A 13,961-nucleotide genomic window follows, 5' to 3' on the forward strand; every position below is an offset into this window, starting at 1 on the left:
AGATGAGGAATTCAACGAGTTTCTAAGAGCATGTGATGATTCACCCTCTCAAGAACTACCTAAAACACCACCTGACCATCATCCACCTGAGCTAATCCCTCATAAATGCCAATCATTTACCACCACCAATATTCTCCGCCTTCCACCTTTTCAAAGGAACCTTGAATTTGTACTAAATCTTTTTGTTTCCCCTGTGCTTCATGACTTTCTAAACCCATCTAGTGAAGAAGTAATACCTAAGGACAAGCCGCCTGACACTTTCTCATTTTTTCCATCTCTTCCTTCTAAAATGTATCCATATCCTAAGTATTTTTCCACAACCATTCTTTTCCTCACAATCATTTACTTGGAGACATTTTCATTGGAGAAAAAGAATAAATTGCATGCTAGATTAGGTTCTAGGTCTATTAGACTTCACTCTCATTCCACTAAGCCACGTCGTAGGAAGTCTTGGTGCCTAATTTTGTTTGGGGGTGCATTCCATGTTAATTATTTATGGAAATATCCATAACTCTTTCGATTGTTGATATATGATAAACTGCATAGTAATATATATTAGATAAAATCTCGAGTATCTGACTATAAAAGACTCATTGTATTATCTGGTGTACTCTATTTCATTTCATTTTTATGGGAATGCACCTTTCATGTAACTCACACATTCATCTCTTGCACTTTTCTCGTTGTTTGAGTAGTGTTTCTTTTTTATTTTTATTTCTTTCTCGTAATTTTGTTTTTTCAAAAATCAAACATATACAAATTAAAAAAATTAAAAACATAAACATATATTAGTGAGTCTAGAGAATTTGACTTTAAAAGACCAAAGTTTTTGTAAAATACCATCTTAATGGAGTATATATAGGCCACAAAAAATTTCAAACTTAAAAGAGTTTTCAAATTTTGTTTGGGGGTACGGTGGCGTATTTTGGTCTTTTATTTCAATACTTTTTGCCACCTTTTTGCCTGTCATATTTACTCCAATAGATTCTAGGTTAGTTAGTTAAGTAATTTAATTGTGTTATTAAATTATTTCATAAACCCCATTCTCCCAAATTGTTTGGGGGTGGTATATTTAATTTTAGTATATTGTATGTTCACGTATTAAAATTTGATGTACAAATATTGAAATTTGATTTAATTGGAATGCATAATGTAATTAGGTACTTTAATTTCGTGAAATTCCACTATTTCATTGAATTTCGGAAGCTAATCATATAGGATCCATGCTTGATTTGTGAACGTGTGGTATTATTTTATTTCTGTTAGAGTTCGCACGCTTATGTCCCAAACGCTATTTATTATTTCTTGTTATCTCCATAACGTGATGAACTTATATAGGAGTTGTTATGTTTTTATTTATTTATATTAGTATATAGATTAACCTTCTTTTTCAGGTGCTCCCATTTACAAACAAGTTTTTATGGTATTCTCTATTATTTATTTTCATTCCATACTTTGGGAACAAATCATGATTCTGTTTGAGGGGTGATATAGAAACACGTTGTAAATTGTTAAACACATATTATAAGGTTGTATATTACGTATTAATTATCGTATAAAAAGTATAAAAGTATAAAAATATAAAAATCATAAAAATAGTTTATATTATGCACTTAGTGATAATTGTATTGTTCCTTTCTCCATAATGATATTAGTCTATAAATCCCACATAGTACTTAAATTAGGATTTAATTTGTAAAACTTATATTAATATGTAGGTAATAGTCATTGCATCTTTTCATGAATAACTTGTATGATCATCTATGATTGTACTTGGCAGTATTTTTTTGAGACCTATGTTAGAGTACTTAATACATATCATATGAGCATCTAGCCTAAAAGCCTCATAAGAGTGGAATATATGAGTGATGACACAAGACATAAGTCAAATCCGAGTAGAGAAATCACACATTCACTTGCTTGATCACCATATCATATCCTAAGCAAGAATTTAGGCCTTATTTGGATCAATATAACTAAAAATTCATACATATAAGTAATTATCCACTAGTCGCCCCATTAAGCCTTTTCATTTAGCCTTTTCACAACCACAAATCCTTTACCCATATTTAAAATCAATAAAAATAAAAATAAATAAGCCTACCCATCTTGAATGAGCATGAGAAATAAGATGGATGAGTAAGGAAAATAAATAGAAATACCTGTGAAAAACCAAAATTAGTTAGTTGCTTCAGAAAAGAAAAAGAAAAAAGATGTTTCCATCCAAAAAAAAGAAAATAAAAATAAAAAAAAACTCCAAAAAAATAGAATAAAATGAGTAAAAAGCCAAAATAAGGGCTAAATATGGAAAAATAAAGTATAGAATCAAAGTAAGAATAAAGTTTTCTCTAGTTACATATATAAGCCTTAACCCTATTATTTCAGACTTGTTTATTTGAATATCCATTCCGTTTCTTCTTAAACCATCACCTCAGCTCCGTATCACTTAATAAAGACCTTTAGCTCAATTAGAAATAGGTTGGTGTGATAGTAAGTGGTAGATGTGTTTGATCGACCTTGGTTTCCTTGGATTGTCATTGAGATTGTGAGGAAAAATCAGAGTGTTATGTTATGTGTCTTGACATATTCCTTGTGAAAACCTACTTAAGGCATGTTACCTAAAAATTTCAGAGACAGATTTGCCATTGCATTTCATAGCATAGTTCATTGTATAGTTGTTTATCTTAAGATGATTTGATTATTATGCATGTATTAATTTAGGAGTTAGATTGATGATCCTTGTTTAACTGCTAGTGAGATGTATATATTATGAGATAAAATTAGGGGACAATTATTTTTATTTTTTAGTCGTTATAATATAAATGAAATTTGTGAGTATCTTTTATGGAAAACTCTCATGAGGCAATAACTCATCCACTAGGGAATTCTTAATGGTTTAAAGACTTATTGCATATGGTCAATACAATCGCACTCTACGAAACAAGATTAGTTAGGACCATATTTTTGGCCACTTGTCTGTTTTTAATTCTCATATTTGCTTGAGGACAAACAAAATGCTGTTTGGGGGTGGTGTGATAAACACCTAAAAGTGTAGTTTAAACCCCTTAATAATATTACATTTAGGCCAATTATGTTTATAATAAATAGGAGTTAGTAATGTTTACATGTTTTTGTGTATTTCAAGTCATGAAGCTATTTATGTGCTTAAATATGTCATTTTGTGTGGAAAATGAGTCAAGATGATTGCTAGAAAAGTTCTATGTTTAAAGCCCAAAAATCAAGAAGAAAAAGTCTTTTCAAGCCCAGTCAAAGTCAATTCGGGTAGAAAAAAAATAGAAAAGTTAATAGAACTTCAAATGGGCGTATCTTTGGACTCGAGCCTCAGAATTGGGCCTACTTTACGACAAAACGATCGGCTAAGAATAAGATTTCCAATGGATCCAACCTTGCCCCAATCAGAGTTGTAAAAGTGGAAAAAAAGGTACTAAAGTAATTTCCAGCAGTTGTGGCCTCTTTACACTTACCTAATGGACTTTGAGCTCACATTAAAAGCCCAAAATCTCCTTTTTGGGCTATGCACAAAAATGTAACCCTAACATTCTCATATATAAAGAGGGTTAAAACTAAACTTATTCTCTCCTTTCACCCTTTAGTCTCTAATTAATTTAGTTTAGTTTTAGTTTAGTTTAGGGTTAGAATTAGTTTAGTTTGTAGCCACCATTAAAATCTTTCAATAAAAGTCTTTAGTTTTTCAATTCAATTATTCTTTTTACTTTAATGTCATTATTTTACTGTTTTAATATAGATAATATAATGAAACAATGCTAAACCTCCATTAGAGGGGGTTTATAAAGCCATGTGAGGATGATCAGTTATTAATTGTTATTGTTTTTGCATTAAAGTTTCAAGTTTTTCGTTGTGAGTATCTAGAGATAGAACTCATAACGGAGGACTAGAGTTTAGAGCTACCATCAAAGATATTTGTGGTGGAGTTAAACTCTCATGCTAGTGGAACTTTGATCCGAGACAATTTGGTGTTCATTAGGGATCAAACAAGCGATTCGATGACTAACTAATAGCCAATCGAATCGTATGATGAATTACCCCTCTCTACATGCTCCTCTCATCATTTAAATCACTGTTTTAATATCTTAAATTTACTGTTTTTATAGCTTGAGAATTACTCTCTCATTAGTGGATTAGTTTAATTAGTCTAAATTTGTTTTAAGTATGTACAAGCAAGAGTGATTCGAACACGACTACTCTCCTCTTCAACACATGTTTTTTAGAGTATTATAGATTGATTAGAATGATTTTAACATGTTAGAATTACTGTTTTCATATCTAATTTAATTATCTTGTCAAGTCGGACGAGTTTTTTTTTTTTTTTGGACGGGTTGTTTCATTTCGTCCGACTTTTTTTTTCCCGATATTTTTTCATTTTTTACATTCAGATGGAATGAAACCGTCCGACGTTTTAAAGTCATCTCTGTATTGGGCAACTCCTCGTAACTTTTCACTAGAAAAGTAATAAAAAAGGGAAATTGTCCTACATGGAAGTGAAAACTTGCTACTTTCATTGCATTGGGAATGCTCTAACAAAAATTTGAATGTTATAGTTTTGTACCATCACCAAAACCCCAATGATGGTACAAACATAGTACACTTCAAGTCAATCACAAAGGAATTCTACTTGCTCGCTTGTGCAACCCAAGATATAGATAAGTTCACAACGGAGTAATATAGATAAGTTGGAAATAGGGAACAGTTTTATGAGAGTTTGCCTAGACTAGGAGTGAGAGTTAAAATCAATTTTTTCCTTATTTGGAACAGAGCTAAAAAAAAGTAAAAGCCAACAAAAATGGCACAGTACAGCAGGACTAGACAAACTCTCTACGGTTCCAAATTCCCATGTTGTTTTTTAACTTTCTCCACCGGCTACACTTCACAGTAACTACCGGACAGCCCGGTCTGTCTTTACCCGACCATTAGACTCATATAAGCACTGAAACTTACGTCATCAAATTCCACACGTGCCTCACACGTGCATACACACACAAAATAACACACACGCCAAAATAAAAGTTAATTAACACAGAAATAAAAAACGGTGCGGGGGAAGAAAACGTTGTTATCGTTGTTGTTTGTTCTTCTGTTTGTACCAACTTCAAACGAGGGTTTTGTGAGGAGAGAGAAATTTATTTGTTCGAAAAAATTTCCCCTCCTCTCTCTCTCCAATTAGGGTTTTGAGAGACAAGGTAAAATTTCTATTGAATTTGTTTTAATGGACCATCTTTTAGATTGAATTATACACGTGTTTATTCTCTTTAGTTCAATTTAACTCAATTCAGTTAATTGGGATTGTAAATTATATATATATTTTTTTGTATAAACACTTTATTAATGAAAACTTGAAATTCTGAGCTAGGGTTTTTCTTCATAAAGTGGTATTTTCATTAAATTGGAGTTTTTGTTTTGAAATTACATTTCTTTGTTTGTTTTTTGAGGTTTTTATGTGAGAAAGAATTGATTTTGATTGATATTATGTGTGCTTAATGTTCAATTATGTTTTCACTTAGGTTTTGATTATTGTTTATTGCAATTTACTTACACTTGTTTTGTGTTGGACTTGTTTTGATGTTTCAGAATTGTATATTTTGCGTTTTGGGTTGACCGATTCGAATCTCTTATAATTTGCTGTTATCTTTGGGAACAAGAGGGCGTTGGAGTTTCCTGGTACGTTAATTGCCGGGAAATAGCTTACTTTGATATTTTATCATTCATGTTCTTTAATTTTGTATTTAGTGTTATACTGTTATGTTTCGTAGTTGAGATCTTGCATGATTTGGGCCCACTATATCATTTCTGAAATCAGTGAAACTGTAAATGGAAATTATTGCAAGCTAATTAGATAAACTTTGATTCGGTTTCTTTTGTAAGTGGAAATTTGAACCATGTAAGACTTTTAATTATTTTCTTGGACTTGCTTGATAGTTATGATACTATATCTTTAGTTATCGAGATAGAACAAAAGTTATAGTTAGCGTTTGGAATATCTGATGGAAAAGAGGAGAGAGAAAATTAGGTACACTTTTGTTCAGCTTGGTCACTCTAGCAAACAAGTTGATAATTAATTGTCATCGCGTGATTGTAATAAATACTGAAAGAAAGAAATAGAACGATCTTAGCAGATTGTGGATCTTTGAATTATATGCTACATAGTTTTCTGATCTGTATGATAAGCTTCCAGGGAGGAACAAGGTCCATGTATGTTGGTTGTGGTTAGCTTGACTATGATTTGCAAAAGGGCACTGTTTATGTTTTTTTTGCCTTAGTTTTTGCATGTAGGAAGGACCAAGGAGCCCTAGAAATGGATAGGTTATCAATATAGTTAGCAGTGAATCTTAGGCATAAAAAATGAAGCCCAATATTAGTTTTTGTCAGGAGCACCTTAGTACCGTTTTTAGGTCATTAAAGTCGAAGTTGGATTCTGAAAAGGGGTCTCTTGAAGTAGTGAGAATATCCTACCTCACCTAGCGTGGTATAAGATACATAATTAAATTTAGAGATGCATTTTCTGAAGTAAGTGTGCAGCTTTTCTTATCAGTCTATCACTCGGCTACTCTAGAATTAAGTAGCGGTGAAAATTTTCAAAAAAAAAAATGGTTCACTGGGTAAACTGTTCTTCTACTCGTTGGCAAGTTGATTTACATAGTAGTTCTGACGTGAATGCAAAGATGAGTGGCTCAGTTTCATACTTATATTTTCACCTAAAGATTCTATTGAAACTGGTTGACCTTTTCTTTCAAGTTTCAATAAAATGATGCAGCTTTGATGATATCTGTACTTTTTTAACTGCTTTGATAGATCACTCCGGAAATACAAACTTTTTCTGTTTAGAATGTATTGCTTTTTAATTTTTCAAAGCTGTTACTTATTTGCCATAAATAAATCTGTTGTGCTCCAGTTTTTAGTCCTGCTTTTGGTGTTTGCAATCAAGAAGTAGCACCTTTTTTCAAAGTTTGCATAAATAAGTTGAACACCAAAAGCATGTGAATATGGCAATGTTTTACTTTCCAATTGATGTTTTATAAGGTGAAAGGACACACACACACACATAAAATTTCATGTTTACTAACAAGCATCTGGTAATGAATGCGCTTGTTTCTACAGCTTTGCATAGAATATACAGTGCATTACATGTATATTTCACAGATTGATAAAAGTATAATAAATGTATACTTTTTCAAGTCCAATTGAGCTTCATATAAATCTCAATTGCTAATAATGGCACGGTAGGCTTGGTTCTGGTGTGTTTCCATAGGAGACTCCATGCACAATCTAGTTATTGGATGCTGGTTATACATCTTAAATTGGTAGGCAGCTTAATATTGTTGTCATCTTCATCATCAGTTTTCATCTTATATACTGGGTTGTCTTTAATGTCAGTCATATTTCTGATTTTTTCTGAGTTGATATATATTATTGAGTAAACGTCTGTTCTCTTACTATTGAGTGATTTCATACATATTAAATCCTTTGGCTCTGTAATGGAGTGAAACAAACTGTGAGGGATGAGATCATGAGATCCAATCTTGTCTAGCTCATTTCTTTTATTCCTTAAAGCTCAGCAACAAATCTATACTTGCTAACTTGTATGTTGGATTCTGCTGCCTAACAGCATACCAAGAAAAATATTATGTTTTATCAGCTAATATGTAATTCTTTTTCTGCAGAGCACCATCTAGGTTTAGTTGTCCATCTCAACAAGAAGTATTTTCCTTTGTTATTACTACAGAAGTAGCGAATGAAGCATTAGCATGTTAGATGGGCTATTTCAGAGACTGGTAGTACCGAAGTGGTGTCTGAATACAGTATGACATTGGAAGACTTTTTTACTCTAACTGAGATGAAGGATGGGATCACGTCCCATACCAGAGTTGAAGAATTGATCTCCGTGATGCAGAAGGAGAAAGACTCTGTTGTGAAAAATGCTGTTGAGGCTGCCAGACAATGGTCTACTGTCGCAAACACTTTAGTGGCAACTGAGAATCGAGAAAGTCTTGATCATTTTGTTCGGTTGGATGGACTCTGCTTCCTTGACCGGTGGCTTCAGGAAGCCCAAAAATTTAATAATGAAACATGTGACGCATCTGTGGAAGAAGAATCCATTACTTTACTCTTAGGAGTGCTTAAAAAGTTGCCGATAGACAGTAAAAATTCTACTTCATCTGGAATTGGAGTAACTGTCGAGAAGCTTTTTGCTCACAAAAGCTCTAAGGTTCAGGAGAAGGCTAGAGCTCTCTTTGACGGTTGGAGCCAGGGAAGGGACGATGATCACGATCAAAAGGGTGTAGAGGAAGTTGTTGGACTTCGTAATGATAGGATAAAGCAGATCGATCAAGCGGTAGCTACAGAGAGTGGGTCTGTGAAAGATTCCTTTCTGGATAATACTCTTAAGCCAAATGCTGGTGAGAGAAATAACCTCGGAGAGCCTATGGAAATTGAGAACAAGCCTCCAAGAAGCTTAGATGATTCTCAGTCAGATAGCTTTAGGTCCCTAAATAATTTTGTTACTAATATTAAGGACGGCAACAATATGACTTTAAACCAGGAAAATAAAGAGGTTGGATTTCGAGAAAATGTTCAGGATTCGTCATCTATGTTAATAACTTGTCAAGGAAAATCTTCTGCTACAGAAGAAAGTTCTACGTGTCCGACAGAGAGGGTGGCCTCCATGGGGATTTGCAGTAGATCAGCTTCAGTGGAATGGAGATCCTCTGACATTCTGAAGTTGAAAGACTTTACTAATGAGACAAAAGAGAAAGATATTAGAAATGGTAGCCCAGATGAAATGGAAAAAAAGCAGACAAATTCTCTCTCTGCCTCCTCTGCGCCTGAACCATTTTCTTCTGCTGATCCTGCTAATATTCAGCACCCTGTGAAGCAACCTGATGTTCTGAGCAACAATGGTGCAAAAGAGACTGGTATATGTATAGAGAAGACTCTACCAGCTGGTGCAGATGATGAGTGTACACTGGCCGCAGAGACAGATCTGAAAATTGTGGCGGTTGAATCTGGAAAGCGAAAGCATTTAAGAACCGCAATGGGACTTGAGGGTACAGATCAAGTTGGTGTATGTAATTCTGATGTTTTCCAGAAATCATCATCCTTTGATGCGTGCACATTAAGAAAATCAGACAGTTCGGGGGCCTCATTTTCAGGGAAGCAGGATATCAAAACAGCTCACAACGTGGAAGAACTTGCCGATGAGTCAACCTTGAAGGCGGGAAAGGGTTATGAAACCAGTTTTGCCATCTCAAAAGCAGTGATGGATGGGAAAGTATCTGAAAATAACAAAAAGTCTGACATGGATTTTGATTATGGAGAGGATGACGCTTTAGAAGTTGCTAGGCAGGTTGCTAAAGCAGTAGAGAGGGAGGTGGTGGACTACCGGGAGCAGTTCGGCAGCTCCGCTTCTGAGAAAAATTCTGAAGGTGGAGTTATGCAGCCTGATAGCCCCGATTCTATAAATGGTGAACGAGACCAATCTATGGTGGGACCAGAAATCGAAAACCCAATTAGTCAGGATCCTATCTGTGGAGCTCTTCCCCGAGATGGAGAGACTCCAATTTGTGGAGCTCTTTCTCCAAGCCGAGCAGACAATTCGATGAATTCAGAGCATGCTGACAAGACTGAGGATTGCACGCACAAAGTTGACTCATCCGAGTCCACTGAAAATTGTCAAGAAACAGTCCAGGAGACCAAGAAGGGGCTGGGTGGTATTGATCTAAACGAGCTCTGCTCAGAGGAAATGGATAACCCTACCATCACCTTTGTCTCTGCTTCAAAGGTGACTCCTGCTGGGATTCCAATGGCTCCATTTCATTTTGAAGGTGAACTAGGGTGGAAGGGATCTGCTGCTACTAGTGCTTTCCGTCCTGCATCTGCTCGTAGAACTCCTGATGGTGAGAAGCCTTTGTCTGTTGAGGGAAGCAGTCAGAGTTCAAAGCAGCGGCAAGGCTTCCTTGATTTTGATTTAAACGTGGCTGAGGGTTATGGTGATGGACTCTCTAATCCAGCGTTAGGGAAACAGATCCCAGTGTCATCTGAACTTCCCTCTGGGGAATCTTCCATTGAAGTGAGCTCAATGAGAGCAAAGAGGCTCAAGTTGGATCTTAACCGTGTTGGTGACAATGAGGACACTCCATCATCGGATTGTAGGATGGAGGAACCATTTAGATACCAGCATCCTAATGGCAGCCCATCTCCAGCGTCCTCATCTTCATCCAGGCAATTTCCTATGAGAAACATAGACTTGAATGGTAATCCATCTTTCTTTGATGATTCGAGTGAGCAACGGACTGGCTTTGGTAAGTATTCTTCTTCAGAAATGAACACTTCCGGGGGTTTTAAGGTGGACGATCCTGTAGTTTCAATTTTAGGTACCAGGGTGGCCATCAATAGAACTGAAGGTATCCCCCAAACTCGGTCCTTTCTCCCAAATGGACATGCAGTTGAATCCCCAGTTGCTACTGGCTTCACAAGATCAGATGGTGGTCTGGGGACTCATCATCAAATGGCTTATACGCCTGCGCAATCTTCAGTGTTTGGATACAATAGCTTCAGTTTGGGATCATCTGTGGCTCTCTCCCCTGCAAGTTATGGACCTGGTTCTGCCCACTGCATGGTAGATTCTAGAGGATTCCCAGTGATACCACAGATGATGCCTTCATCATCAGATGTTCCACCCTCCCAGCAGTCGTTCCTTATGAGCATGAGAAGTCCACTTCTGGGGTTCAATGGGGATTCACGAGCCAGCCTTGATTTGAATTCTGGCATGACCATGGTAGAGGCTGAGAGCAGGGAAACTGAAGGTTTGAGGCCGCTATTTTTTCAAGGGACAGGAGTGTTAATGGAGGAGCAGATGCGGTCTGCTTCGCAATCCATGGGTTCTGGGATTGGAGCTAAACGGAAGGAACCAGATGGTGGGTGGGATCCGTATCCAGTCGGTTACAAGCATCATCATCCATGGCGTTAGGATGTGATTGTCATCCAAGAGGTACCTTTTCCACTTGGCTGGAGTATCTGTAGGTTCTGGAAAGAACAATTAGGGAACTGGCATCTTAGATGCTAAATATGACCTAGAAGAAGATGACGAAGCAATTGGCTTATGTGAGGAGGACTTGTTTGAACTGAATAAGGCTGGAGATGGATATCTAATTCCGTGAGATTGATTGTCAGATAGAAAGAAAGTGTAGGTTTGTTTGTTGTTTTCCCATTTTTTCCCCCGTTTCTATTGTTTTACCTTAGGTGTTTCCATAGAAAAATGCCATTTCAGCCATAGAAGGCTGGGTCCATAAAGCCCATCTCTTTGTATTTTCCTGATAGATATCAATAGAAAATGAAAATTTGGTTCTTTACTTGATTTTGTAATGCTGGTGTAATTATGTAATGAGAAAATAATATGCTCTCTCTCTGTCTGTAAGTTTTATCAAATGATTGGAATTTGGAAAGCCATGTCAGTATTGATAAGACCCAACTAGTTAAGCTGGAGATCCTTCAGTGACATTTGTTCTTGATTACACCATGTCTATTTGAGGCCTAACAAAGTTTCAAGGCCCTCCATTCCCTCCTTCACTTCAGCTTCAGGTCGACAAAGGAGGATTTCATTGCTTGATCATTTAGAATGCCGAATAATTTTATCAATGGAATCTGATCTTCGCACATATTCAGAGGTAATATTGATCAGAATAGAATTAACACCATCCTCCTATTTGAAACGGTATCTAGATGGCCAAAATAAATTTTCCAGCTTGAAGTAGCAAGTATTTAGCCTGTGCACTTCCTGAACGAAATCTCTTGCCACGGTTACTTGGATGATTTCCATAGATTCAAGCAGAACTTCTTAAAACACACAGGAGCCCTAGTTAACTTTGCAATTCAATGGATAACTGGGGCCCTTTGGCGACTTTACATCACGAAGAACAGACCCTTTTAGAATTATAGAGTTGTTGAATCACCCCACGTTTTGAGAATCATAAAATTTTGAGTCAAATAAATCAAGCTAATTTCAAAGTGTTAATTCATCAGTTTAGATATGAAAACCATCTTCCCCCGTAACTGGGCAAGAGTAAATGATATGTTAGTTTTCGCTACCGGATTTGGCTACCAAAGAGAACCAAGAAATTTTTGCCGTGGAAACAAGCAAACATATCATTTCCCCGTGAAAACAGAAAGTTAAATGTCACATTCCAGACCCTATGTAAAAAAAGGAACCGGCTTTAAGAATAACGCAGGCGTAGGGTCTAAGCAACTTTAGCTTAAAAATTAAGCTTACCCGGACAACCACTCTATAAAACCCCCTCGTAGGTTCACTCTATTTTCATCCCAAACTGTTCCCAAACTGTTTCCAAAAGGATAAAATTTAATAGTTGAAATCCGAGAAAGAAAATGTGGCTCTATCTTAAAACTGAGATTTACTCGTGATTGTTTTCCTCTTGGTTAGCATTATTTTATCCTAGACACGGAGCTGGCTTGTGTGGAGACCTGCAAATCAAGTCGCTGTAGAAGTAGCTTGCGAATTGAATGAATCCAAATTAAAGATGCTAATTATAAAGTGGATAAAAATATCGCGATATATCGCGATATATATCGAGTTTTCACCAAAAAACTATCCAGGATATGCTTTGGATAAAACTTGTCATTCTTTTGTAATTATCGGCGATCTATCTTAAAAATATCCCCAGAAACAAGAAATTGGTCGTCTCTTGATTGTTTTGACAAAACCACAACCTTCTACTTCAACTTGATTAGGACTTATTTACCATTTTTCCATATTCAAGTCTCAATCTTAAGGAAAAAAATAGATCTAAAACATCTTCCTCACTTATGAAGTTCCCAACTGATATTGCAAGAAAGTGTGAATGATATGGTAAAGATGAAGGTGAGGACAGAAAATCTTCCAATTTGTTCGAGTTATCTAGTTACATTGGGGAATTTGAATTGTAAAACAAGAGCAAACAAAGAGAATGAAAAGGAAAGCAAAACACAAGGGAAACAAATAAAAATTGAAAGCAAAGGATCATGGTTTGGTTTAAGTTGAATATGTAAGAAGAACAAGTGAAAATGGGTATGAAGAACACACACCAATCTTTTATTCGTCATTGTTCTGAATATCGACGATAAATCATTAAATATCGCCCAAATATGCGACGATTTTTTTTCTATCGATATATCCACGATATCAACAAATGCTCTTATGTAAAATATCCCCACACAAAGGGGCGACTATATCGAGATTTCAAAAGTCGATATATTCCCATATCTTGATATTTGGTACTATGCCTGTAAGGACTTCCATTTTGTGTTCTTTTTTGTTATCATTATGTAAGTCCCGTTTGAAATGTTAATAATCTTCTTCTTGGTTTCAGGTGATACTTATAGTAAGTTGTCACAACAGGGGTTTGGTCCACATGACGGGAATAGTAAGCAGAAACCGTTGAGATGATCTTCTAACTAATGAAGTAACAATGTCCTGGTGGATTACAAGCTATTTTATTCAGTTATGTACTACTGCCAAACTTTTTATGTGGCAAATTTTGTAGAAGTGGATATTGAGTTACTTATAGTGATAAACTAGCTTGTAGGCCTGTTGCACTGGCTCTTTTGAAAACATTTAGATTTTTTTTAGAAAATTGGGACTACCGTTTTAATCTCTAAGTCGTTTTAATTTTCTAATAAATTATTTTAAATGAAGTTTTAATTAAATTTTAAAAACCCGTTTTTTCAATTGGGAGAGAGATTCTGTTTTAATAGGAGAATAATTCCCGTTTTAATTAGATATGTTAGATTTTCTCTTTTCAATAGGGGAGAAATTTCCATTTTAATAGGAGAATGATTTCCGCTTTAATTAGAAGTGTTAGAATTTGTTTTAATAGGAGAGAAATTCCCGTTATAATAGGAGATAAATTTCCGTTGTAAAAAAAAGATTCTCGTTT

General features: G+C 35.6%; 1 protein-coding gene across 1 annotated transcript; it reads left to right on the forward strand.

The window, feature by feature from the left end:
• Positions 1 to 5,029: 5,029 nt before the first annotated feature.
• On the forward strand, positions 5,030 to 11,384 carry LOC147519966 (Transcription elongation factor (TFIIS) family protein). The gene is made up of 3 exons (XM_086591486.1): positions 5,030 to 5,219; positions 5,608 to 5,697; positions 7,698 to 11,384. Exon 3 carries the CDS (start codon positions 7,838 to 7,840, stop codon positions 11,000 to 11,002), a length of 3,165 nt encoding a protein of 1,054 aa, XP_086447612.1. The 5' UTR covers positions 5,030 to 5,219; positions 5,608 to 5,697; positions 7,698 to 7,837; the 3' UTR covers positions 11,003 to 11,384.
• The last annotated feature ends 2,577 nt before the right edge of the window (positions 11,385 to 13,961 follow it).

The sequence above is a fragment of the Coptis chinensis genome, chromosome 2 (assembly GCF_015680905.1).
Source record: "Coptis chinensis isolate HL-2020 chromosome 2, ASM1568090v1, whole genome shotgun sequence".
NCBI classification, from domain to species: Eukaryota; Viridiplantae; Streptophyta; class Magnoliopsida; order Ranunculales; family Ranunculaceae; genus Coptis; species Coptis chinensis.